This window comes from Oncorhynchus gorbuscha, linkage group LG15 (assembly GCF_021184085.1).
Source record: "Oncorhynchus gorbuscha isolate QuinsamMale2020 ecotype Even-year linkage group LG15, OgorEven_v1.0, whole genome shotgun sequence".
NCBI classification, from domain to species: Eukaryota; Metazoa; Chordata; class Actinopteri; order Salmoniformes; family Salmonidae; genus Oncorhynchus; species Oncorhynchus gorbuscha.
This window is the reverse complement of record NC_060187.1, coordinates 39,670,275-39,698,138: the sequence shown is the minus strand read 5'-3', so window position 1 is coordinate 39,698,138 and position 27,864 is coordinate 39,670,275. Positions and strand designations below refer to the sequence as shown.

At 42.8% G+C, this 27,864-nt stretch overlaps 2 protein-coding genes across 6 annotated transcripts; one reads left to right on the top strand and one right to left on the bottom strand.

Moving 5' to 3' along the window:
* Window positions 1-278: 278 nt before the first annotated feature.
* On the bottom strand, window positions 279-17,146 carry LOC123997111 (mitochondrial coenzyme A transporter SLC25A42-like). 2 transcript variants are annotated; one of them, XM_046301169.1, is made up of 8 exons: window positions 16,639-17,146; window positions 16,111-16,245; window positions 13,658-13,757; window positions 13,505-13,530; window positions 9,477-9,643; window positions 5,940-6,056; window positions 1,035-1,186; window positions 279-922 (listed from the first exon to the last, which is right to left on the bottom strand). In XM_046301169.1, exons 2-8 carry the CDS (start codon window positions 16,189-16,191, stop codon window positions 597-599), a joined length of 969 nt encoding a protein of 322 aa, XP_046157125.1. In that variant the 5' UTR covers window positions 16,192-16,245; window positions 16,639-17,146; the 3' UTR covers window positions 279-596. The 2 variants fall into 2 exon arrangements, with proteins under 2 accessions (XP_046157125.1, XP_046157124.1); XM_046301168.1 differs by having other exon boundaries at window positions 16,650-17,138.
* On the top strand, window positions 16,701-27,864 carry LOC123997110 (MAU2 chromatid cohesion factor homolog). 4 transcript variants are annotated; one of them, XM_046301165.1, is made up of 19 exons: window positions 16,701-17,375; window positions 17,676-17,693; window positions 17,875-17,940; window positions 18,067-18,162; window positions 18,286-18,380; window positions 18,539-18,566; window positions 18,734-18,889; window positions 19,067-19,213; window positions 19,349-19,439; window positions 19,545-19,648; window positions 19,833-19,910; window positions 20,041-20,115; window positions 20,226-20,309; window positions 20,390-20,439; window positions 20,624-20,701; window positions 20,816-20,927; window positions 26,214-26,304; window positions 26,423-26,550; window positions 26,705-27,864. In XM_046301165.1, the coding sequence occupies exons 1-19, from the start codon at window positions 17,142-17,144 to the stop codon at window positions 26,777-26,779; spliced, it is 1,806 nt and encodes a 601-aa protein (XP_046157121.1). In that variant the 5' UTR covers window positions 16,701-17,141; the 3' UTR covers window positions 26,780-27,864. The 4 variants fall into 4 exon arrangements, with proteins under 4 accessions (XP_046157121.1, XP_046157120.1, XP_046157123.1 ...); XM_046301164.1 differs by having other exon boundaries at window positions 17,875-17,946; XM_046301167.1 differs by having other exon boundaries at window positions 16,703-17,375; window positions 20,041-20,106.

Genomic DNA, 27,864 nt, shown 5'->3' with positions numbered 1-27,864 from the left:
GGCAGCAAGGCCCACTAGGTGACTCTTCCATGAAACGTTGATGCTAAATGCAGAAGTGAGCAGAGCAGCAGATTACAGCTGCAACAAGCCTTGAAATACTCAAGAAGAAAAAGCAGCAATGCATGGTTGAAAATATAAGTGAATCTTCAACAGAAAACATTGAGTATAGTTGATCAAATTCCATACTAAAATGAACCGATTGTAAAGTTCTTCGCCTCTGATAATCTCCAGCACCATTAAGTGCCCTTACCAGAGATAATACCACAATCTGACACAATCTCAAACAAATATGGAAATGTAAAATCATTCACATTCTCATACCTCTCATATTGCAAACTCATCAAACATCTACCCTGTTTGCTCTACAGACATCCCATCCATCAACAGCAAGAGTGGGGGGTCTGTGCGTGCTTAATGTGTGTCAGAGGATGTGCGCTTAAATAAACTGACAGCTTCTGTCTCCTCCTGTCTGTCCAGTATCCACTCTCCCCTTTCAATCTCTATCCGACTTGCAGAGGATCCATATTGTGTCTGTGACCGACGGACGACAACTCTAGTCTCGACAGTGAACCTTTCCTCTGGCTCCCTCTGCTGGCTCAGTGTGTGAAGTAGCCCAACTGGTGCATCTTGTGCAGGAGGTTGTGCATGAGGTCAAAGGTGGTGAAGCTGACCCCCACAGCGATAGGCCCTTTGATCCAGTTCATACTGAGGCCCTTGTAGAGTCCACGCACCACACCCTCCTGCACCACGATCGCTTTCATGGTGTTCAGGACGCTGCCGTACTGTTGGCCCGTCACCCCGGCCGTCTGCATGCGCCGGCGAACCACGTCCAGTGGGTAAGAGGCCGACTGGCCGAGTAGGCCAGCACACGCGCCAAATGCCAAACGCTCGTAGGAGTACGGCTGGGACCGCCTAGTCCTCTCTGAAGGAATGGGATAAGGAGAGAGAGAGAGATCCAATTAAGCCCTTAATCAAAAAGCTAATCATTAAATTAAGACAGTTGTAAAATAAAAATAAAAAAAAAGAGTCTGTACCTGCATGCAGTTTCTTGAGGGTCTCATATGTGAAGAAGGTGATTCCTGAGTATGGGATCACTCCCAGGATGGTCGGGCAGAAGCCTCTGTACAGGGTCTTAATGCCCTCCTCCTGCGTAATGCGCACAAACACGTGCATAATGTTGCTGTACCTGTAGGGAAGAAAGAGAAGAGTAGGATATTAACCAAGGATAAAAGCATTACCTATATTACCCTATATACCTGTTAAACTTTCAATAAGTGGGGAAAGGGGGAACCACGTGCAGGCAGGGCTCGAAATTAACATTTTTCATTGGTAGCACTTGTGCACCCAACTTAAAGTTAGAAGAACCAGAAAATAAGATGTAAATTTTTTTTTGATTGAGATACAGCCTTTATTGGGACTATATGAAGTCTAGTTACTTTTGAAGCACTTGTTTTGTTTTTACTTTTACACAGGGGAGCCCAATTGAGACCAAACATTTTCACAATCAAGAAAATGAACATTACAAATAAAACAAAAATGTAAAAAAAACTACAAAAAAAAGGTACAATACTACACTTTCAACAAATAAACCATTACAAAAAGTGCAATCCTCAATGAATTCCTTTAACACCAGAGTCCTAAACTGCCCTAGCAGCAAAAGGGACTCAAGATACAAGGAATTTTGCAGGTTATTCGAACAATGAAGGGCACTGAAACTAAAGGAGGATTGACTTAAATTGGTCAAGCGGGTTTGGTAGCTCATTCTTTAGCAATGAAGTTAGGTAAGTTGGAAGCTTGTGTAGTAAGGCTTTGGAAACAGAAAGGGAGTAATGAATTGATCTGCGGTACTTTAATGGGGACGAGCTAACCTTTTGTTACAGGACGCAGTGGTGAGTATCCAAACGGTCACCAGTGATGAAACTAATGGTGCTATGGTAGGCAGCATCCAAAGGTTTAAGAGTAGGGGCTGTTGCAATCTGGTAACCGGCGTCACCAAAATCAAGAACTGACTGTACAATCTGCTTCCTGCTATTTAGGGAGAGGCAAGATCAAAACATTTTTTTAAAAGCCCCCTATAAATCTTAGCTTTTTAACTAGCTCATCTGTATGTTTTTAAACATTGTGACCACAATCACCCGACCTCCACCCAATTGAGATGGTTTGGGATGAGTTGGACCACAGAGTGAAGAAAAAGAAGCCAACAAGTGCTCAGCATTTGTGGGAACTCCTTCAAGACTGTTGGGAAAGCATTCCAGGTGAAGTTGGTTGAGAGAATGCCAAGAGTGTGCAAAACTGTCAAAGCCAAAAGGTTGGCTACTTCGAAGAATCTAAAATATATTTAGATTTGTTTAACACTTTTTTGGTTACTACATGTTATATCATAGTTTATGTCTTCACTATTATTCTACAATGTAGAAATTTGTAAAAATAAATAAAACCCCTTGAATGAGTAGCTGTGTCCAAACTTTTGACTAGTACTGTATGTACACACACAGTATTTATACTCCAGACTCTGACATTACTCGTCCTAATATTGCTATATTTCTTATTATTTTACATTTTAGATGTGTGTATGGTTGTGTATTGTTAGATATTACTGCACTGCTGGAGCTAGAAACACAAGCATTTCACTACAGACAATAACATCTGCTAAATATGTGTATGTGAACAATAAAATTAGATTTGAAGTGAATCAGGCCCTGTTTTATTTTTATTAGTACATCATAGATGTACAGTTGAAGTAAGAAGATTACATACACTCAGGATGGAGTCATTAAAACTCCACAAATTTCATGTTAACAAACTATAGTTTTAGCAAGTCAGTTAGGACTTATCTACTTTGTGCAAGACACATAATTTTTCCAACAATTGTTTACAGACAGATTATTTCACTGTATCACAATTCCAGTGGGTCAGAAGTTTACATACACTAGGTTGACTGCCTTTAAACAGCTTAGAAAATTCCAGAAAATGATGTCATGGATTTAGAAGCTTCTGATAGGCTAATTGACATCATGTGAGTCAATTGGAGGTGGACCTGTGGATGTATTTCAAGGCCTACCTTCAAACTCAGTGCCTCTTTGCTTGACATCACGGGAAAATCAAATGAAATCAGTCAAGACCTCAGAAAAAAATTGTAGACCTCCACAAGTCTGGTTCATCCAAGCCCCTGAAGGTACCACGTTCATCCGTACAAACATTAGCATGCAAGTATAAACACCATGGGACCACGCAGCCATCATACCGCTCAGGAAGGAGACGCGTTCTGTCTCCTAGAGATGAACGTACTTTAGTGCAAAAAAATGCAAATCAATCCAAGACAAACAGCAAAGGACCTTGTGAAGATGCTGGAGGAAACAGGTACAAAAATATCTATATACACAGTAAAACGAGTCCTATATCGACATAACCTGAAAGGCTGCTCAGCAAGGAAGAAGCCACTGCTCCAAAACCGCCATAAAAAAAGCCAGACTACAGTTTGCAACTGCACATAGGGACAAAGATCGTACTTTTTGGAGAAATGTCCTCTGGTCTGATGAAACAAAAATAGAACTGTTTGGCCATTATGACCATCGCTATGTTTAGAGGAAAAAGGGGGAAGCTTGCAAGCCGAAGGACACCATCCCAACCGTGAAGCACGGAGGTGGCAGCATTATGTTGTGGGTGTGCTTTGCTGCAGGAGGGACTAGTGCACTTCACAAAATAGATGGCTTCATGAGGATGGAAAATGATGTGGATATATTGAAGTAGCATCTCAAAACATCAGTCAGGAAGTTAAAGCTTTTTCGCAAATGGGTCTTCCAAATGGACAATGACCCCAAGCATACTTCCAAAGTTGTGACAAAATAGCTTAAGGACAACAAAGTCAAGGTATTGGAGTGGCCATCACAAAGCCCTGACCTCAAACCTATAGAACATTTGTGGGCAGAACTAAAAAAACATGTGCGATCAAGGAGGTCTACAAACCTAACTCAGTTACAGCAGCTCTGTCAGGAGGTCTACAAACCTGACTCAGTTACAGCAGCTCTGTCAGGAGGAATGGGCCAAAATTCACCCAACTTGTTGTGGGAAGCTTGTGGAAGGCTACCTGAAACGTTTGACCCAAGTTAAACAATTTAAAGGCAATGTTACCAAATACTAATTGAGTGTATGTAAACGTATGACCCACTGGGAATGTGATGAAATAAATAAAAGCTGAACTAAATCATTCTCTCTACTATTATTCTGACATTTCACATTATTAAAATAAAGTGGTGATCTAACTGACCTAGAACAGGGCATTTTTACTAGGATTAAAATGTCAGAAATTGTGAAACTGAGTTTAAATGTATTTGGCTAAGGTGTATGTAAACTTCTGACTTCAACTGTACATCATTAGTACATCAGACATCAAAGGGTTGAAATACAAAATAAAGTATATTAGTCTGTTAATATGCATCATTCTCTACAATCTGTTCTGAGGTCATTAGATTTTCAGAGATGATCCTTTCAAACAGGTGGCCAAGCTGAGGCAAAATGCTTATTAAAAGCATCACACATTTCTATTTAGTCTAGATTGGGTGCAGAGGCTGTCAAAACCTGCTGGGGAAAATGAGGGAGTGGAGTTTTGTTTCAAAGATTTTACCATTTTCCAGAAATTGGCTAGATTACCACCACTCTCAGATACACAATTCAAGAAGCATGTTGATTTTGTTATTTTAAACAGGGATAGACATCCATTTCTCAAATGTCTGAAGGACTGCCAATCAGAAGTAGAATCAGTCATTTGTCCTTAACCCAAGCTACATTTCTTTCCTGTCATTTTTCAGACAATTCATGAGTAAACCATGGATTGCATCGGTCTTTTAACCTTTGTTTTGTGTAAGGCACATGTTTATCTGCAAGAGAGTTACACAGGGAAATAAAACAATTGTTTTTAACTAATGTGTAACACCTTTAAACATTAGTTTATTATAAAAGCTAAAATAAATAATATGAATACCTGTCATTGAAATGACAAAAGTCATTTGTGGAATAGTAGGTTTCTACATTGGGTATAAATCACTATTTTCCTATTGAGATTCATTACATCTTAAAAAACGTACGGTTTTTTATTGACGATCATTGATCTCCTGAAGAATCTATCCGTTGTCCTTTCTATGACCCCAAATGTTTGGACAAAGAAAGTACAGTACGAAGATGGGCAGAAACGGCCAATTCCATATAAATCCCAGATCACACTTGTAGGCGATGTCATGGCGAAGTTGGCTAACGAAGGGTCTAACTTTTGTATCGCGCCAAACTGTTCAGCCCGTCAAATCAAAGGCACTCCTCAATAGAAAGTCCTTTCTTGACGAAAATCACTTTCACACGGTTGGAGGAGTAACATGTTTAACTACTTAAGACATTCACTAGAGTCTAGATTGTGTCTTTAGATTGAGAAAATGAACAACTACGGATGAATTTGTCACTTTTCTCATTGACTTCTCAAACCCCAAACCCTGGCCTAGTCTGCTAGGTCTGTTTCGCAAGTGTCCCCGGAGTTTCATGATTTTGCGCCTTTGGGCTTAGAAACGGTGTGGTTTTGAGTAGTTTTAGAATGGCCCACGAAATGGTTTATGAATGTAAAATGTGGTCAATGCAATCCGCTATAGAAATATAAAAATGTTGAGGCGGTAATATAGGTCAGATCTTAGTTGGGTTAGAAGGAAGCTAGCTGTTTTAATGTAGTAATGGTGCAACCATTAGAGCCCCATCTGCACTCGCTTGTTTCTTTAAGGCACTTGGAAACAACAATTATGGGAGATTTTGTTCATAGTCACACAGCGCTCCCAAAATAAAATTCCTGATCGCACAGCAAAATATTTGGCCACATTTTTTGTCGCACTTTAGAGCCCTGTGTGCAGGTATATTTATACATTCAAAGACTGACATTTCTGAGTGTTATTGGAGAGCCCTACATTTGTCTGGGTGTCACTGCCATCCTGGCCCGCACCATGTCCAGGGGGTAGGTGAGCATGGCAGCTGTGGTGCCAGCCAACGACCCTGCCAGGAAACGTGGAAAAGGAGTAAGGGCTCTGAAACAGACAGATCAAATTACATTAGAGTGCAGCTATGGTTTCGACAATGGATATCATTGTATTATGATTATTATTTTTTTCACACTAGAGAAAATGTTTTGTTCTGTTCAATAAAGATCCCTGAAGGGTTGCCTTGGAGGCTGATGATGACCACCAGAGTTCAGAATGGTGCTACATTAACAAATCAAATTGTATTAGTCACATGCGCCGAATTTAAGAGGTGTAGGCCTTACAGTGAAATGCTTACTTACAAGCCCCTAACCAACAATGTAGTTTAAAAATTAAGAAATAAAAGGAACAAGTAATTAAAGAGCAGCAGTAAAATAACAATAGGGAGACTATATACAGGGGGTACCGGTACAGAGTCAATGTGCGGGGGCTAAGGTTAGTCGAGGTAATTGAGGTAATATGAACATGTAGGAAGAGTTATTATAGTGACTATGCATAGACAATAACAGAGTAGCAGCGGCTTAAAGAGGGGTTGGGGGGGCAATACAAATAGTCTGGGTAGCCATTTTGATTAGATGTTCAAGAGTCTTATGGCTTGGGTGTAGAGGCTGTTTAGAAGCCTATTGGACCTAGACTTGGTGCTCCGGTACCGCTTGCCGTGCGGTAGCAGAAAGAACAGTCTATGACTAGGGTAGCTGGAGTCACTGGCGTTCCTCTGAAACCGCCTGGTATAGAGATCCTGGATGGCAGGAAGGTTGGTGCCAGTGATGTACTGGGCCGTTCGCACTACCCTCTGTAGTGCTTTGCGGTCTGAGGCCGAGCAGTTGCCATACCAGGCAGTGATGCAGCAATCCTCTCGATGGTGCAGCTGTAGAACCTTTTGAGGATCTGAGGACCCATGCCAAATCTTTTCAGTCTCCTAAGGGGGAATAGGTTTTGTTGTGCCTTCTTCACAACTGTCTTGGTGTGCATGGACCATGTTAGTTTCTTGGTGATGTGGACACCAAGGAACTTGAAGCTCTCAACCTGCTCCACTAAAGCCCCGACAATGAGAATGAGTGCATGCTCCTTTTCCTGTAGTCTACAATAATCTCCTTTGTCTTGATCACGTTGAGGGAGATGTTGTCCTGGCACCACACAACCAGGTCTCTGACCTCCTCCCTATAGGCTGTCTCGTTGTTGTCAGTGAACAGGCCTACCACTGTTGTGTCATCGGCAAACTTAATGATGGTGTTAGAATCGTGTCTAGCAGTGCAGTCATGAGTGAACAGGGAGTACAGGAGGGGACTGAGCACGCACCCCCGAGGGGTCCTTGGTTGAGGATAAGCGTGGCGGATGTGTTGTTACCTTTCCTTACCACCTAGGGGCGGCCCATCAGGAAGTCCAGGTTCCAGTTGCAGAGGGAGATGTTTAGTCTCAGGGTCCTTAGCATATTGATGAGCATTGAGGGCACTATGGTGTTGAACGATGAGCTGTAGTCAATGAATAGCATTCTCACATAGGTGTTCCTTTTGTCCTGGTGGGAAAAGGCAGTGTGGAGTGCAATAGAGATTGCATCATCTCATCTGTGGATCTGTTAGGGCGGTGTGCAAATTGGAGTGGGTCTAGGGTTTTTGGGACAATGGTGTTGATGTGAGCCATGACCAGCCTTTCAAAGCACATCATGTTTACAGACGTGAGTGCTACGGGTTGGTAGTCATTTAGGCAGGTTACCTTAGTGTTCATGGGCACAGGGACCATGGTGGTCTGCTTGAAACATGTTGGTATTACAGACTCAGACAGGGAGAAGTTGAAAATGTCAGTGAAGACACTTGCCAGTTGGTCAACGCATGCCCGCAGTACACATCCTGGTAATTGATCTGGCCCTGCAGCCTTGTAAATGTTGACCTGTTTAAAGGTCTTACTCACATCGGCTGCGGAGTGTTATCACACAGTCGTCCAGAACAGCTGGTGCCCTCATGCATGTTTTAGTGTTATTTGCCTCGAAGCAAGCATAGAAGTAGTTTAACTCGTCTGGTAGACTCATGTCACTGGGCAGCTCTCGGCTGTGCTTCCCTTTGTAGTCTGTAATAGTTTGCAAGCCCTGCCACATCCAAGGACCGCCAGAGCCGATGTAATACAATTCAATCTCAGTCATGTATTGACGCTTTGCCTGTTTGATGGTTCGTCAGAGGGCATAGCGGGATTTCTTACAAGTTTCCGGGTTAGAGTCCCAGCTCTAGCCTTTAGCTCAGTGCGGATGTTGCCTACAATCCATGGCTTCTGGTTGGGGTATATACGTACAGTCACTGTGGGGGCGACGTCATCGATGCACTTATTGATGAAGCCAGTGACTGATGTGGTGTACTCCTCAATGCCATCAGAAGAATCCCAGAACATATTCCAGTCTGTGCTAGCAAAACAGTCCTGTAGTTTAGCATCGGCTTAATCTGACCACTTTTTTTTGACCGAGTCACTGATGCTTACTGGTTAAATTTTTGCTTGTAAGCAGGAATCAGGAGGACAGAATTATGGTCAGATTTGCCAAATGGTGTGTGAGGGAGAGCTTTGTACACATCTCTGTGTGTGGAATAAAGGTGGTCTAGAGTTTTTCCCCCGCACATTTAACATGCTGATAGAAATTTGATAAGAGGGATTTCAAATTCCCTGCATTTAAGTCCCCGGCCAATAGCAGCGCCGCTTCTGGATGAGCATTTTCCTGTTTGCTTATGGCGGAATAGAGCTCATTGAGTGTGGTCTTAGTGCCAGCATCGGTCTGTGGTGGTATGTAAACAGCTACAAAAAATACAGATAAACTCTAGGTAGATAGTGTGGTCTACAGCTTATCATGAGATACTCTACCTCAGGTGAGCAAAACCTCAAGACCTCCTTAGATATCATGCACCAGCTGTTGTTTACAAATACACATAGTCCGCCCCCTTGTACCAGACGCCGCTGTTCTATCCTGCCATACAGTGTATAACCAGACAGCTGTATGTTGAGAATGTTGTCGTTCAGCCACGACGCCGTGAAGCATAAGATATTAAAGTTTAATGTCCCGTTGGTAGTTTAATCTTCCTCCTAGGTCATCGATTTTCTTTTTCAATGATTGCATGTTAGCTAGAAGAATGAAAGGCAGTGGGGGTTTACTCAATTGCCTACGAATTCTCAGAAGCAAGCCCGACCTCAGTCCGCTTTTGCTCTGACTTCTCGCAAATAATGGGGATTTGGGCTTGTTCCCGGGAAAGCAGCATGTCCTTCACATCGGGCTCATTAAAGGGAAAAAAAGCTTCTGCCAGTTCGTGGTGAGTAATCACTGTTCTGATGTCCAGAAGTTATTTGCAGTCATTAGAGATGGTAGAAGCAACATTATGTACAGAATAAGTTCAAAAATAAGTTACAAACAACTTTAAAAAAAGGAATAAAAAAACACATTCGGTTAGGGGGCACGTAAAATGTGAGCCTTCTTCTCTGGGGTATTTTACTCACTTTCCCTGGAAGCCATAGTATCCCCCCAGAATTCTCTTGTACTGGTCGTGGGAGCAGAACTGGATGGCAGCGTAGGGGATGACCCGCACCATGGTGGCAGAGTTGCCCCTCCACAGACTGAGGAAGCCATCTTTCACGTATGTACAGTAGAGGAGTCTAAAGGCTTCCTGGAGGGGGGAGGCACACAGCAACACAACACCCTTAACACTAACTCAACAAGACATTCGTGGTCCTGAACTAGAGGTCGACCGATTAATCGGAATGGCCGATTAATTAGGGCCGATTTCAAGTTTTCATAACAATCGGAAATCGGAATTTTTGGACACCGATTTGGCCGATTAAAAATTAAAAATTTAATTACACCTTTATTTAACTAGGCAAGTCAGTTAAGAACGGCCTAGGAACGGTGGGTTAACTGCCTCGTTCAGGGGCAGAACGACAGACTTTCACCTTGTCAGCTCGGGGAACCAATCTTGCAAACTTACAGTTAACTAGTCCAACGATATAACCACCTGCCTCTCGTTGCACTCCACGGGGAGACTGACTGCCTGTTACGCGAATGCAGTAAGCCAAGTTAAGTTGCTAGCTAGCATTAAAAACTTATCTTATAAAAAACAATCAATCAATCATAATCACTAGTTAACTACACATGGTTGATGATATTACTAGTTTATCTAGCGTGTCCTGCGTTGCATATAATCTGACTGAGCATACAAGCATCTGACTGAGCGGTGGTAGGCAGCAGCAGGCTCGTAAGCATTCATTCAAACAGCACTTTTGTGCGTTTTGCCAGCAGCTCTTCATTGTGCGTCAAGCATTGCGCTGTTTATGACTTCAAGCCTATCAACTCCCGAGATAAGGCTGGTGTAACCGATGTGAAATGGCTAGCTAGTTAGCGGGGTGCCGCTAATAGCGTTTCAAACGTCACTCGCTCTGAGACTTGGAGTGGTTGTTCCCCTTGCTCTGCATGGATAACGCTGTTTCGAGGGTGGCTGTTGTCGTTGTGTTCCTGGTTCGAGCCCATATTTATTATTTATTTATTTGAAGCTAAATTGATTTTATTGATCTATTAAGTTAAAATAAGTGTTCATTCAGTATTGTTGTAATTGTCATTATTACAAATAAAAAATATAAAAAATTGATTAATCGGTATCTGCTTTTTTTTGGCGTTGAAAAATCATAATCGGTCGACCTCTATCCTGAACCCACTCTCTGAGGGTGTCTCATTGTGTGGAATATGCTAAAAACACACATTTCCAAATCACAAATGTACGTGTATGAAATAGGAGAAATATAAGCACCTACCAAATTATTTTTACTATTATTAGTGGAGAGCTATATCTCTTAAATGGTAAGACCTACAAACTTGGTGGGAGGTGTAAATTGGTGGCCGAATACATCTGGTTACACAAATGGTGGCGCTACAAACAACATTTGACTTCAAAAGGTTTTACATTTTTAACAGCATCTCCTCAGAGACTACTAAACCGATTTCTCCAAAACTTGGTGTAAAACATCCATAGACCAAGATTTGTAAATGTATTATAAATTAAGTTGATATCTTAAACGTCATGGCCGCTGTGAGCCAATGAAGTTGAGTGAGGTTGGGCCTGACAATTTAAGTCGCTCTTGGAGGGAATGGACTAAGGACGTTAATGGTTAACCGTTAAATTCGTTAGCCGCCGAAAAAATATATTTGACCATGCTTATCGGTCTATAGGTTAATTTGTATAATTGTGTGGAATTAAATTGGCGACTTTGTATTTTCGTTAGTCGTCATGCGTCTTATCACACGCGCACAGCATACACAGCCTAGTTTGAGGAGAGGAATGGCCCATCACCTGTCAGAGCAGCTCCTCAAAAAGATAGTACTGGAGTGAAACATGCTTTTTATAACCCAGTCATTGTGCAAAATATTATCATTCTAAATGCAATTGCTTGTTAAGAACTTTGATGGCCACGATTAAAAAAGCTACTATTTCTATTTCTCAATCTCAACTTGGAATTAAAGCGCAACTCCCATTCGCCATTCCAGTGCATAAGCTATAGTCAATGGTAAGCAGAGTCACCCACCACTTTACAATGTGACCTTGAGGCAGTATAATTGTTTGAAACCTGAACGTTTTACTTTACCTCAAATAATGAGGAATGTTTTACCTTGCTTCAAAGTAGCCTTGCCAAAATTCAACCATAGAAATGTGAAGGAAATTATTTTATAAAAGACTTCCTCATGCCATTAACCAGAATTTATCTCCTGTCCTATTGATTTTCATATCAACTTTATTTCATTGTCCAGATGCCAGTGGCACGATCCTAGTCATATTAGCAACCCATCCTAGTTGCGGCTATCAGATTCACCCTCTTTCTACTGCTAACTGAGATTTTACCTCTGTCACATATGGAACCACTGGCATTAGGTGAGCTGTTTAGAACAGTGTTTTCAGCTCCGCAGTAATTAGGTGAGCTGTTTAGAACAGTGTTTTCAGCTCCGCAGGCATTAGGTGAGCTGTTTAGAACAGTGTTTTCAGCTCCGCAGGCATTAGGTGAGCTGTTTAGAACAATGTTTTCAGCCCCGCAGGCATTAGGTGAGCTGTTTAGAACAGTGTTTTCAGCTCCGCAGGCATTAGGTTTAAAACTGTTTTAGCAAATTATGTTTTATTAGCTGCTTCATTACAGCAGCTGCATGTTCCATAATAGGCTATAGCCTTTTGACTAAGACGATAGGCTTATTGTTGCATGTTTTCATTAATGAAAAATGTATGTTCCTTGTATCCATGCATAGTATTTTTTGTTGGTCACACAATTTTACTATTTGGAATTGTTTTTACCGTTTGTTGACTGATTAATGAGGGTCGGTTAGTCAGCCGGAAATTTGCCAGAAATGTACATCCCTAATCAAGACGCAGAACAAGACTAGACTTTCTGAGACACAGACCAAGGATCAGTGTATCGAGACCATGAACAGACCAGTTTAAATGGGGGAAAACAAGATCAGTAGAGTAAACTTGAGTTCAGTACAGTACAATACATTAGACTGGTAATGTTTGGGCCAAAGATGCGTCTATGTTTGGGCTCTTGGAGGGTTGGACCTCCCTGCTGGCTAAGCATCTCAATAATCTATACTATTTCCTGAAGCGTGCACTGGTCCACTATTCACATGGTGGTCCTCTGTAGCGGAGTTGGTCGAGCATGGCTCTTGCAACGCCAGGATAGTGGGTTCAATTCTCACGACCACCCAAATGTTAAGAAAGTATACACGCATGACTAAGTTGCTTTGGATAAAAGCAACCTGCTAAATGGCATATATTACATGTTATAAGATTTGTGTAAGTGCAAGAAATGGAGTCAGGACTGGAACCTAAAAGAAATGCATGCTCTTCCATAGTGTTCAACCTTGACTTTTGCCATGAGGTGAGCATGGCTCAGAGGGTTGTAATACATGCCATCCCATGGCGGGCCGGGTTCAAATCTCACCAATGCAGCTTTCAGATAGACATACCTAGACAGTGAGGAATTGTTGGTGTTGTGCCTGAACCGAATTTGATTATGTAAAATAAGGCTGTAATATTTCAGAAAGAGAAGAGGGCTAAACGGGGAAAAAGGCTTGGACCCCAGGTAATTGCTATATTTATTATTTTTAACTAAACAAGACAGTCTACACCTTGGGGAGAATCCTAACTTCAAATTGTCACTTATTCTCCCAATTGACGTCAATGCATGACTATGTGAAAATGTGATTTAAGTGGAAGTTAGGATTCACCCTTATGGCAGCATGGAGAGAATTTGTGACTGTTCAGCATTCTAATATTTAATATACAGGACATTACCTTTGAAATAGCAATGTTTTGAGTCCTCCAGCTTCAGACAGACAGATTCAAAAGTAACACACACCCAAGTGACCAAATAACATTCCAATCTAAGAGAAAACACCATTAAATCCTGCTCTGCCAGCCTCTGCCAATTGGGAAGACATACAGGACATCAAGTACATCTTTATTATTTCAATGTGAGTTATATAATAAACTCACCTTAGCAGAGAATCTTTGTGAAGACACTAAAGTAGGAGAAGGAGGAAAATAAGTATTAAGGCAAAGATACTAACAATTAAATTAGTATATATTTACGAAAGGAACCCCTACTTTATATTCTGAGTGCATGGTCTTCCAGGGAAATGGCCTTACCTTGGAAGATGATCTTGGTTCTGTCCAGAGGAGCTATGACTGTTTTGGCCACGGCTCCTGCCAATGCTCCACATAGCAGGGAGTCCAACACTGTCCATCTCTGCACACAGAAAGAAACACTCAGTGTTCCACTTCACACAGGACACAAAAGACAAACTCACTCTGAAATTATATCAGTCATAAACATACTCCATAACTCACGACTGGACGGTTCTGACTTAGAATATGTGGACACCAACAAATACCTAGGTGTCTTGCTAGAATGTAAACTCTCCTTCCAGACTCACATTAAGCATCTCCAATCCATAGTTAAATCTAGAATCGGCTTCCTATTTCACAACAAAGCATCCTTCACTCATGCTGCCAAACATACCCACGTAAAACTGACTATCCTACCGATCCTTGACTTCAGCGACGTTATTTACAAAATAGCCTCCAACACTCTACTCAGCAAATTGGATACGGTCTATCACAGTGCCATCCGTTTGTCACCAAAGCCCCATATACTACCCACCACTGCGACCTGTATGCTCTCGTTGACTGGCCCTCGCTTCATATTTGTCACCAAACCCACTGGCTCCAGGTAATCTATAATCTTTGCTAGGTAAAGCCCCGCCTTATCTCAGCTCACTGGTCACCACCCGTATCACACACTCCAGCAGGTATATGTCGCTGGTCATCTACAAAGCCAACACTTACTTTGGCTGCCTTTCCTTCCAGTTCTCTGCTGCCAATGACTGGAATGAATTGCAAAAATCACTGAAGCTGGAGACTTATATCTCCCTCCCTAACTTTAAGCATCAGCTGTCAGAACAGCTTACCGATCACTGTACCTGTACACAGCCAATCTGTAAATAGCACACCCAACTACCTCATCCCCATATTGTTATTTATCTTCTTGCACCCCAGTATCTCTACTTGCACATCATCATCTGCACATCTATCATTCCAGTGTTAATTGCTAAATTGTAATTATTTCACCTCTATGGCCTATTTATTGCCTTACCGCACCACTCTTCTACATTTGCACACACTATACATAGAATGTTTTGACTGTGTTATTGACTGTACATTTGTTTATGTTGTTGTTTTTGTCACAGGTCGCAGTTGTAAATGATAACTTGTTCTCAACTGGCCTACCTGGTTAAATAAAGGTGAAATAAAATAAATAAACACTACAGCAGTAATGGGGACTATAATATGTCATGATCACTGGCTGCAGATACAGGCTAAAGCAGGGCTCTTCAACCGTGTTCCTGGAGAGCTACCTTCCTGTAACCCTAATCTAGCACACCTGGTTCTACTAATTAAAATAGGTTGATAAACCAACCAAGTTAGTTACAACTGCGGTTGGAGTGAAAACCTACAGGAGGGTAGCTCTCCAGGAACAGGGTTGGAGAGCCCTGGGCTAAAAGGTATCACATATAGGTTTCTCATGCTCTTGGAGTACTGCCAGGGTGTAATTTGAACTATCTTTCAACAGATTCCTAACCCATTTTACAGTAGACTGTAGTAAACCTCTCCTCCATGAGTATACACTTCATATGATCTGCAGAGCAGTAATGCGCCATTATATCATGTAGGCTACTTTAGTGTACAGCACTCCAGACATAAACAGCTTTACTTGCCTCTAACTGGAGGTGGAGATAATCTCTTAGCTGGTTCAGAATGTGTTTGTGTGTGTGAGGGTGTGGGTTGTAAAAGTTAATTGGACGATGGACCCAGTAAAATCCCTGATAAGGTATGTTTAGGATGCAGAGGGAGGTAAGTACTTTGAGACCACAATGGGAATCTCCAAGCAGTCTGCAGCAATGCGTAGGTTGGAATGTTTTGACTTGAGCAGCCATAGAGGTAGGCAGATCGAGAGAGAGAGAGATACTGCTTTTTATGGTGACCAACTTCTGTACTGCTCTTTGTTGCGCTCTTGGCCACCCAAATAATTTGCATTACAGCAACTTTTTTTACCGAGTTAAGAACAAATTCTTATTTACAATGACGGTCTACCCTAACCCGGGCGACGCTGGGCCAATTATGCACCGCTCTACGGGACTCCCAATCACAGCCGGTTGTGATACAGCCTGGAATCGAACCAGGGTCTGTAGGGAAGCCTCTAGCACTGATATGCAGTGCCTTAGACCGCTGCGCCACTCAGGAGCCCCAAATTAGTGATGACTAATGTTGCCAGTGTCATTTGGTACTACTTAACAATAAATAAAGATAAAAGATGCAATCTAGTCTAGTCCACTCTAACCCCATACCCATGTCCCAGGGTCTCCCATACTAGCCAAAGGTTACTTGCTGTTCTGGTAAACATGTTTGGCAGCCTTCAGCTGGTTGGTCTTGGCCTGCATGTTCCTGCTATAAACAGCTCTGTGGTATGTAAGCCTGCCTGGCTGCTGTTAGGCTACTGCATCAGGGAAAACCCATGATGTAGGGGCTGAGGGGGGGCTCACTTTAGCCTGGCCGGAGGGAGGGAGAGACAACACTGCTGCCTGGGGCTGTGCCATCTGGTGGTCCTGCACTGTATGGGCCATGTGTGCCCTTGATGACGCCCAGTATCTGACAGTCAGTCAACACCCGACAATCCACTGCAGGAGATAGAAACATGATAAACAACATATCCTCCCACTGCATGCATAGATTAGCTCTGTGTCACCTTAAATAAATATGCTGTTAAATGTATTAACTTCCCTATTTGCAAAGTAACAGAACATAATTACCACCTAGCTACACACTGTTTAATTTCCTCTGTAATAAAACAGTACATCACAATTGGCTATCCAATTCATTCTAGAATATTCCCACTAAATGTAACATGTTTCCTTATTAGGAACACAATATATGATCTACTATTATTATGAGACATTCACCAATCCCTGCAAAATAATCCAAATAAATAATGAAACGTTAAGTGTGAAAAAGTAAGCATTGCCGCAGACCACTTGGGCTAAAAATAAAGAAGTGCAAATGAATGCGCATACGAATTCCTCGCCTTTAATCTTGATTACTGTGCCTGTGTTTGTTGCAAATCCGGCCAATCTTGAACAATCTTCAGCAATGTTTCACATTCAGTGTTCAACTCCTCTGTCGTCTTCCGAGATCCGTCGCCACATTTCTCTCTCTGTTTGGTGTCGTTGGGTCAATATCTGTGGTCAACACATCAGTCAACTTGTCCGTCTATCTCAGCGTTTACGATTTTTTCCAAGGTGATTGAAAACGACAGCTGCCAAACTGCGACAAGGAAGGTGATGGCCTATTTTTATCCCAAAATTATTGGAGTTTGCTCGCGCACGAGATTATTGTCTTTCAAGGGTTTATCAGTTTGAGGGCACGTACAATTGTTTTGGACTACAAGTCCCATATATATTTTCAAACCGAACATTGGACTCCACGCGAAATCACGCGAGGAAGACACAGCACTCAGTTTTTTTTGACACAGCGATCAGTACTTGTTGTTGTTGTTGTTGTTGTTGTTTTCGGGAAAATGGCGTCCAACGTAGAGGCCCCGGAGTCGTGGTACCTCGCTCTCCTTGGATTTGCAGAACATTTCCGCACCTCAAGTCCACCCAAAATTCGTCTGTGTGTGCATTGTCTTCAAGCGGTTTTTCAGTTTAAACCCCCGCAAAGGGTGGAGGCCAGAACTCACCTTCAACTCGGCTCGGTGCTCTATCATCATACGAAGAACAGCGAGCTGGCGCGGAGCCACTTGGAGAAAGCGGTGAGGGACAGTTTAGGAAAGCTCGATGATGGAACCAGAGATGCTTTAGTCGAGGCCTTGAATAGTGAAATGGGAACAGTAATAAGTTCGATAACTAGCGTTAGAGCCTGGCTTTCTGGTATCAGTCATAAGTATTTGGACTCAGAAGATAATTTGCTAGCATGATAGCCTAGCCGGTAGGCCTGCGCATCTTTCACACGTTCAATGTGTTAGAAGTTGCTACTACTGTTGCTTGCTTTGACTGCATGCAACATTGTACTGTATTTTGTCTCTAACATCTCCTCTTTTCTATTTTTTCAGTGGTTAATATCACAACAAGTATCCTTTTCAATGCTATGGTTTCAACGCCAACACTACATTAACTAGCATTACAATGTCGTGCAATTCTGCATAACATTTCTCAGTTCTGTGTTTGCTGTTCCATCTGGTACATTATTTCTCGATAGTAAAATTCTGTAATAAATGTCAATTAATGGGTTTCCTTAACAGAATATCTCAGATCCCACAATTTGAAGATGTTAAATTTGAAGCAGCAAGTCTTTTGTCCGAACTCTATTGTCAGCAGGTACCGGTAAATAAAGCTAAAATACATTTCCTGCTTTTGCAATGTCTGGAGACCCATTTTGACAAACATGTTTTCATTCAAGTGTAAGGTCGAGTATAGTTTTGATTCTGTATTTGTTGTTTTCAGAATCTGGTGGATTCTGCAAAGCCTTTACTGCGAAAGGCAATCCAGATCTCACAGCAAACTCCCTATTGGCACTGTCGCCTGCTGTTTCAACTAGCGGTATGTTGTACTGTCAGATGTACTGTAAATACTGACTGAATTTACTTGTCTCTTTTGGATGTTTGATTGTAAAGCCTTTACATTGCAGTGCATTGAATGTGTCTTATTTCTTCCTTTTATCAGCAACTGCACACTCTGGAGAAAGACCTTGTGTCTGCCTGTGACCTCCTTGGGGTCGGTGCTGAGTATGCCAGAGTGGTGGGCTCGGAATACACCAGGTACTGTAACCTTGCTGTGCTGAACTATTTACTTTTTCTGTCCACATTTAATCATCCATAAAACAAGATACAGTAGATGTTATGTTAAACATGCCCTCCAGTGAACTTAATGAAAACATTTTTATAACGGTTGGCTGAGTATGCAATGTGTTTCTCAGGGCGCTGTTCCTCCTGAGTAAAGGAATGGTAAGTCTCCAATTCTTTTATGAAAATGCAGAATTTTGTATCTTATGTGTTTTTTAGTAAGTATTAACAGATATCTTAAGTATGCAATGCACTCATAGCATGTGTATAAACTAATATTTTGCACTAGAGAATCCATACCATAATGTTCTGTTTATCCTTTGTATCAGCTCCTACTGATGGAGAGGAAGCTGGGGGAGGTGCACCCTCTGCTCACGCTGTGCGGGACGATCGTGGAGAACTGGCAGGGAAACCCCATCCAGAAAGAGTCTCTCAGGGTATTTTTCCTGGTGCTACAGGTCACACACTATCTGGATGCCGGACAGGTAAAGACGCCTGTCAGGCTGGATCAAAACCACCGATGCACTAACTGTGGTCCACAAGGGCAATTAACACCCAACATTGTAGTCATGCACCCCTGGACAAGATGGCCTATATGCTTTCCCACTCATTTGTAGTGTAGCAGCTTCACTGGTATTGACCACCTCCATGTTATGTTGCAGGTGAAGAGTGTGAAGCCCTGTCTTAAGCAACTGCAGCAGTGCATCCAAACCATCTCTACACTCCATGATGATGAGATCCTGCCCAGTAACCCTGCTGACCTCTTCCACTGGCTGCCCAAGGAACACATGTGTGTTCTCGTCTACCTGGTGAGCCCCATATTTTCCCTTCTCATCTGATACCTGAAGACTGATCCCCCACAGACACTGGTGCAGATCTGAAAGGATTGGATAGGTAAAAGCAACATGTTATATGGTAAAAACCTTGTTCTCTATATGTTCCAGGTGACTGTCATGCACTCCATGCAAGCAGGGTATTTGGAGAAGGCACAGAAATACACAGACAAAGCACTCATGCAGCTTGAGAAACTAAAAAGTAAGTGATTTGAAGCCCACATGCGTCGCCCCTTTTCTGTACCACTATCAAAATCATCTGTTTAACACCCACTGTTGTCTAAAATGTCCCACCCCCTTATTTCAGTGCTGGACAGCAGTCCCATCCTTTCAACGTTCCAGGTCATTCTGCTGGAGCACATCATCATGTGTCGGCTAGTCACTGGTCACAAGGCTACTGCATTACAAGAGGTAATGTAGAAGCATCCATGGACCAATCTTATTTCTGTTTTACTCATTCACTCTGAACATAAACACTGTGCCAAGTTACAGCGGAATGTTTAAAAGTTCAATCAAAGTAGCTACTGGAATATATGATGGGCAATTTCATGCCCATTGACAGTTGAGATGATGACTTTCTCTCTCCATATCCCAGATCTCCCAGGTCTGCCAACTGTGCCAACAGTCCCCCAGGTTATTCACCAATCACGCTGCCCAACTCCACACTCTACTAGTAAGTATTTGAAACCTTCACCCAGAATACATACCCTCAATTCACTATCTTGAATAACAGTTTACCACCCACTTCTCCAACTGGAACTCTAAAACTCCCTTTTAACTTTATGTGCTGTTCCATTTTTCAGGGCCTGTATTGCATATCTGTCAACTGTATGGACAACGCAGAGGCACAGTTCACCGCCGCTTTGCGGGTAAGTGACGTAAGTCGTAACGCTAAGCTTATTATACGGGTTCACTCTGCATGCGTTCAATATGTATTACATTGTCATGTTTTGGATAGTAAGTTCATCTGTAGGTGTTTCCTTTCCAGCTAACCACACACCAGGAACTATGGGCGTTCATTGTGACAAACTTGGCCAGCGTCTACATCAGGGAAGGAAACAGACACCAGGAGGTTAGTAGACACACACACACTATTCATTTTTACTCAAAATAAAGTATTGTTAACTGTATTAACCTTGTTTTCTTTTAAAGCTATACAGTCTCCTTGAGAGGATAAACCCTGATCACAACTTTCCTGTGAGGTGTGTTAATACGTATTGCATAACACAGAGATTTGAATGGTTGCTCAATTTTGCTTTGTAATCCAAACACATTCTCAGAGCCAAATATATATATATTTTTTTTTAAGGATAGGAATGCAGCCGTTGCTGAGCTTGGTGTATTTGACTACAAGCTGACGGGCTTGTTTGTTTGGTTGTGTTGCAGCTCTCACTGTCTCCGCGCTGCAGCTTTCTACATCCGAGGACTCCTGTCCTTCTTCCAAGGACGCTACAACGAGGCCAAGTGAGTCTCCCCCACCTCCTCTTTTACGGAGTTGCTAAGAAGTGTCCCATAAGTCCTCAAATTTTCAGTGGGAATTGGAAAATACAAAATTTCATAATGATACTCTTATTACAGACGGTTCCTTAGAGAAACTCTGAAGATGTCCAATGCGGAGGACCTGAATAGACTGACAGCCTGCTCACTGGTTCTGCTAGGCCATATATTCTATGTACTGGGAAACCACAGGGTAAGATCACTCCACGATGGTCACAAATTGATATTTTTCAAGGAACATCTACCCTGCCCCTTTACAAAAATGATGTATAGGTCCATAGCTTACTGTAAAGTATACGTGTGCGGAAAAAAAGTATTTGTGTATGTACAGTTGAAGGCGGAAGTTTACATACACTTAGGTTGGAGTCATTAACTTGTTTTTCAACCACTCCACAAATTTCTTGTTAACAAACTATAGTTTTGGCAAGTCATTTAGGACAGCTACTTTGTGCATGTAATTTTTCCAACAATTGTTTACAGACAGATTATTTCACTTATAATTCACTGTATCACAATTCCAGTGGGTCAGAAGTTTACATACACTAAGTTGACTGCCTTTAAACAGCTTGGAAAAGTCCAGAAAATTATGTAATGGCTTTAGAAGCATCTGATAGGCTAATTGACATTTTATTTTTATTTTTTATTTCACCTTTATTTAACCAGGTAGGCTAGTTGAGAACAGGTTCTCATTTGCAACTGCGACCTGGCCAAGATAAAGCATAGCAGTGTGAACAGACAACACAGAGTTACACATGGAGTAAACAATTAACAAGTCAATAACACAGAGAAGGAAAAAAAGAAAAAAAAGGGGGGAGTCTATATACAATGTGTGCAAAAGGCATGAGGAGGTAGGCGAATAATTACAATATTGCAGATTAACACTGGAGTGATAAATGATCATGTACAGGTAGAGATATTGGTGTGCAAAAGAGCATAAAAGTAAATAAATAAAAACTGTGGGGATGAGGTAGGTGAAAATGGGTGTGCTATTTACCAATAGATTATGTACAGCTGCAGCGATCGGTTAGCTGCTCAGCTAGCTGATGTTTGAAGTTGGTGAGGGAGATAAAAGTCTCCAACTTCAGCGATTTTTGCAATTCGTTCCAGTCACAGGCAGCAGAGTACTGGAACGAAAGGCGACCGAATGAGGTGTTGGCTTTAGGGATGATCAATGAGATACACCTGCTGGAGCGCGTGCTACGGATGGGTGTTGCCATCGTGACCAGTGAGCTGAGATAAGGCGGAGCTTTGCCTAGCATGGCCTTGTAGATGACCTGAAGCCAGTGGGTCTGGCGACGAATATGTAGCGAGGGCCAGCCGACTAGAGCATACAAGTCGCAGTGGTGGGTAGTATAAGGTGCTTTAGTGACAAAACGGATGGCACTGTGATAAACTGCATCCAGTTTGCTGAGTAGAGTGTTGGAAGCAATTTTGTAGATGACGTCGTCGAGGATCGGTAGGATAGTCAGTTTTACTAGGGTAAGCTTGGCAGCGTGAGTAATGGAGGCTTTGTTGCGGAATAGAAAGCCGATTCTTGATTTGATTTTCGATTGGAGATGTTTGATATGGGTCTGGAAGGAGAGTTTGCAGTCTAGCCAGACACCTAGGTACTTATAGGTGTCCACATATTCAAGGTCGGAGCCATCCAGTGTGGTGATGCTAGTCGGGCATGCGGGTGCAGGCAGTGATCGGTTGAAAAGCATGCATTTGGTTTTACTAGGGTTTAAGAGCAGTTGGAGGCCACGGAAGGAGTGTTGTATGGCATTGAAGCTCGATTGGAGGTTAGATAGCACAGTGTCCAATGACGGGCCGAAAGTGTATACAATGGTGTCGTCTGCGTAGAGGTGGATCAGGGAATCGCCCGCAGCAAGAGCAACATCATTGATATATACAGAGAAAAGAGTCGGCCCGAGAATTGAACCCTGTGGCACCCCCATAGAGACTGCCAGAGGACCGGACAACATGCCCTCCGATTTGACACACTGAACTCTGTGTGCAAAGTAATTGGTGAACCAGGCAAGGCAGTCATCCGAAAAACCGAGGCTACTGAGTCTGCCGATAAGAATATGGTGATTGACAGAGTCGAAAGCCTTGGCAAGGTCGATGAAGACGGCTGCACAGTACTGTCTTTTATCGATGGCGGTTATGATGTCGTTTAGTACCTTGAGTGTGGCTGAGGTGCACCCGTGACCGGCTCGGAAACCGGATTACATAGCGGAGAAGGTACGGTGGGATTCGAGATGGTCAGTCACCTGTTTGTTGACTTGGCTTTCGAAGACCTTAGATAGGCAGGGCAGGATGGATATAGGTCTGTAACAGTTTGGGTCCAGGGTGTCACCCCTTTGAAGAGGGGGATGACTGCGGCAGCTTTCCAGTCCTTGGGGATCTCAGACGATATGAAAGAGAGGTTGAACAGGCTGGTAATAGGGGTTGCGACAATGGCGGCGGATAGTTTCAGAAATAGAGGGTCCAGATTGTCAAGCCCAGCTGATTTATACGGGTCCAGGTTTTGCAGCTCTTTCAGAACATCTGCTATCTGGATTTGGGTAAAGGAGAACCTGGAGAGGCTTGGGCGAGGAGCTGCGGGGGGCCGGGGCTGTTGGCCGAGGTAGGAGTAGCCAGGCGGAAGGCATGGCCAGCCGTTGAGAAATGCTTGTTGAAGTTTTCGATAATCATGGATTTGTCGGTGGTGACCGTGTTCCCTAGCCTCAGTGCAGTGGGCAGCTGGGAGGAGGTGCTCTTGTTCTCCATGGACTTCACAGTGTCCCAGAACTTTTTGGAGTTGGAGCTACAGGATGCAAACTTCTGCCTGAAGAAGCTGGCCTTAGCTTTCCTGACTGACTGCGTGTATTGGTTCCTGACTTCCCTGAACAGTTGCATATCGCGGGGACTGTTCGATGCTATTGCAGTCCGCCACAGGATGTTTTTGTGCTGGTCGAGGGCAGTCAGGTCTGGAGTGAACCAAGGGCTGTATCTGTTCTTAGTTCTGCATTTTTTGAACGGAGCATGCTTATCTAAAATGGTGAGGAAGTTACTCTTAAAGAATGACCAGGCATCCTCAACTGACGGGATGCGGTCAATGTCCTTCCAGGATACCCGGGCCAGGTCGATTAGAAAGGCCTGCTCACAGAAGTGTTTTAGGGAGCGTTTGACAGTGATGAGGGGTGGTCGTTTGACTGCGGCACCGTAGCGGATACAGGCAATGAGGCAGTGGTCGCTGAGATCCTGGTTGAAGACAGCGGAGGTGTATTTGGAGGGCCAGTTGGTCAGGATGACGTCTATGAGGGTGCCCTTGCTTACAGAGTTAGGGTTGTACCTGGTGGGTTCTTTGATGATTTGTGTGAGATTGAGGGCATCTAGCTTAGATTGTAGGACTGCCGGGGTGTTAAGCATATCCCAGTTTAGGTCACCTAGCAGAACAAACTCTGAAGCTAGATGGGGGCAATCAATTCACAAATGGTGTCCAGGGCACAGCTGGGAGCTGAGGGGGTCGGTAGCAGGCGGCAACAGTGAGAGACTTATTTCTGGAGAGAGTGATTTTCAGAATTAGTAGTTCGAACTGTTTGGGTATGGACCTGGAAAGTATGACATTACTTTGCAGGCTATCTCTGCAGTAGACTGCAACTCCTCCCCTTTAGCAGTTCTATCTTGACGGAAGATGTTATAGTTGGGTATGGAAATCTCTGAATTTTTGGTGGCCTTCCTGAGCCAGGATTCAGACACAGCAAGGACATCAGGGTTAGCAGAGTGTGCTAAAGCAGTGAGTAAAACAAACTTAGGGAGGAGGCTTCTGATGTTGACATGCATGAAACCAAGGCTTTTTCGATCACAGAAGTCAACAAATGAGGGTGCCTGGGGACATGCAGGGCCTGGGTTTACCTCCACATCACCCGCGGAACAGAGAAGGAGTAGTATGAGGGTGCGGCTAAGGGCTATCAAAACTGGTCGCCTAGAGCGTTGGGGACAGAGAATTAGAGGAGCAGGTTTCTGGGCATGGTAGAATATATTCAGGGCATAATGCGCAGACAGGGGTATGGTGGGGTGTGGGTATGGCGGAGGTAAGCCCAGGCACTGGGTGATGATGAGAGAGGTTTTATCTCTGGACATGCTGGTGGTAATGGGTGAGGTCACCACATCATTTGAGTCAATTCGAGGTGTATCTGTGTATGTATTTCAAGGTCTCCCTTTAAACGCAGTGCCTCTTTGCTTGACATCATGGGAAAATCAAAAGAAATCAGCCAAGACCTCAGAAAACAAATTGTAGACCTCCACAAGTCTGGTTCAGTCTTGGGAGCAATTTCTAAACGCCTGAAGGTACCACGTTCATCTGTACAAACAATAGTACGCAAGTATAAACACCATGGGACCACGCAGCCGTCATGCCGCTCAGGAAGGAGACGTGTTCTGTCTCCTAGAGATTAATGTACTTTGGTGCGAAAAGTGCAAATCAATCCCAGAACAACGGCAAAGGACCTTGTGAAGATGCTGGAGGAAACAGGTACAAAAGTATCTACAGTCAAATGAGTCCTATATCGACATAACCTGAAGGCTGCTCAGCAAGGAAGAAGCCACTGCTCCAAAACTGACATAAAAAAGCCAGATTACGGTTTGCAACTGCACATGGGGACAAAGATTGTACTTTTTGGAGAAGTGTCCTCTGGTCTGATGAAACAAAAATAGAACTGTTTGGCCATAATGACCATCGTTATGTTTGGAGGAAAAAGGGGAGCCTTGCAAGCCGAAGAACACCATCCCAACCGTGAAGCATGGGGGTGGCAGCATTATGTTGGTGGGGTGTTTTGCTGCAGGAGGGATTAGTACACTTCACAAAATAATGGCATTGTGAGGAAGGAAAATGATGTGAATATATTGAAGCAACATCTCAAAACATCAGCAAGGAAGTTAAAGCTTGGTCGCATGGACAATGGACAATGACCTCAAGCATACTTCCAAAGTTGTGGCAAAATGGCTTAAGGACAACAAAGTCGAGGTAGTGGAGTGGCCATCACAAAGCCCTGACCTCAATCCTATAGAAAATTGTAGGCAGAACTGAAAAAGCGTGTGCCATCGAGGAGGGCTACAACCCTGACTCCGTTACATCAGCTCTGTCAGGAGGAATGGGATAAAAGTCACCCAACTTGTTGTGGGACGCTTGTGGAAGGCTACCTGAAACATTTGACCCAAGTTAAGCAATTTAAAGGCAATGCTACCAAATACTAATTGAGTGTATGTAAACTTCTGACCCACTGGGAATGTGATGAAAGAAATATAAAAGCTGAACTAAATCATTCTCTCTGCTAATATTCTGACATTTCACATTCTGAAAATAAAGTGGTGATCCTAAAGACAGGGAATTTTTACTAGGATTAAATGTCAGGAATTGTGAAAAACGGAGTTTAAATGTATTTGACTAAGGTGTAGGTAAACTTCTGACTCAAACTGTAGCTTTACGTAACAATATGTTGTTGTTTTTCTCCAGGAGAGCAACAACATGGTGGTTCCAGCGATGCAGCTGGCCAGCAAGATCCCTGACATGTCTGTCCAGCTGTGGTCCTCTGCCCTTTTAAAGGGTACGTCCCTACCTGTGCATTTCTTTTGTCTTTGGATTGAGCTTCAATGCTCCCTACTAAGCTTAAAGTATTTGATGTAGGTTTCCTTGACCACACTGTTTTTGTCTTGTCCCTGTAGATCTGAACAAGGCCCTGGGAAACACCATTGATGCCCATGAAGCTGCTCAGATGCACCAGAACTTCTCCCAGCAGCTTCTCCAGGACCACATCGCTGCCTGCAGCCTCCCCGAACACAACCTCATCAGCGTACATATCAATTTATCTTTAACTTTTTTATCTTGAATTATTACTGCCGTAGAAGTTGTGTATTGTAAATAGATCATATAGGTTGTTTAGCTGTGTTTCTGTTGTCTGTCTGGCTCAGATGGGTAATTAACAATACTAATCTCCTCTGTGACAGTGGACGGACGGCCCACCACCTGGGCAGTTTCAAGCCCAGAACGGCCCGACAACCAGCCTGGCCAGCCTGCTATGAACACATGGCTCCGTCATACACATGCATACGAGAGAGCGAGAGCAAACTGACAACACACAAGGGCTACCATTCTTCTAGCCTCAAAGATGTCTATACTTCAACTATCGTTTCTTTACGTCTTTTGAAAATTAGAGGGGTACTGGGAAAACATAGTAGCAGTTATTCAATTAATTTATTCATGTTGATATTTTTGTAACTTTAGCAAAATATTTGACCGCTTTTCTTTGTATGAATGCCATTTTTCCTATGCATGGAAGTTACTGATGTTGATTAATTCTTCAACTGTTGCTAATCATTTGCTGAGGATTTTCACAGCCAGTCATTGTTTTCTAGCACCGCATCCACATGAATTAGTGTAGGTACACTTGGCATTACTTCTCATGGATTGAACCAGCAACATGTTTTGTTTTATGTTAAGTTTGGACTTGAATGTTAAATTGGTAGTGTTGAGATAAAGGGTTTGAATATCTTCCTGAAAGAGTGCATGAGAGAATAGTGAAGGAGTTGGAATGTTCATTGGTGCAGTTACTTAATGGACCAGCAGGTGTCCCTTTTGAGCTGTGATTTGATAAACCTGCTTTGAGAGGAATATTTGTAGTAAGTAACATTTGGCATGTCATAGATCACCGATTTGCCCATTTTAAAGATGCATCACAAACACAACTATTATTGGATATACATATGAATTCTAGTTCATTTATTGAGTTCCATAGATCACGAAGATGGACATTTTTTGAACATACAAGAAACTTTTGGATAAAGAGAAATCAGTGTATTACTTTTTGTTACGCTATAATTTGTCTAGTTAAAGGTTTTCTTTACAATACATTGTATACATATACCACATGGGAAACCTTTATTGTACAGTGACATTTTATAAAGTAAATGTAGTCAAGTGTGTAATGTATTTTAACTACCAGTATCACATGTAGAAATCAAACTCAATGCTTGCTATTTAAGTCGATCTATGGACACGTCAGAAGCTTGAGTATTTGCCATATTCTATCCAATGCCTATGTTTTTATTGATTATATTGTTTTTCAATATTTTTGGGGACAAAGTCTGAATAAATGTGGTATTTGCAA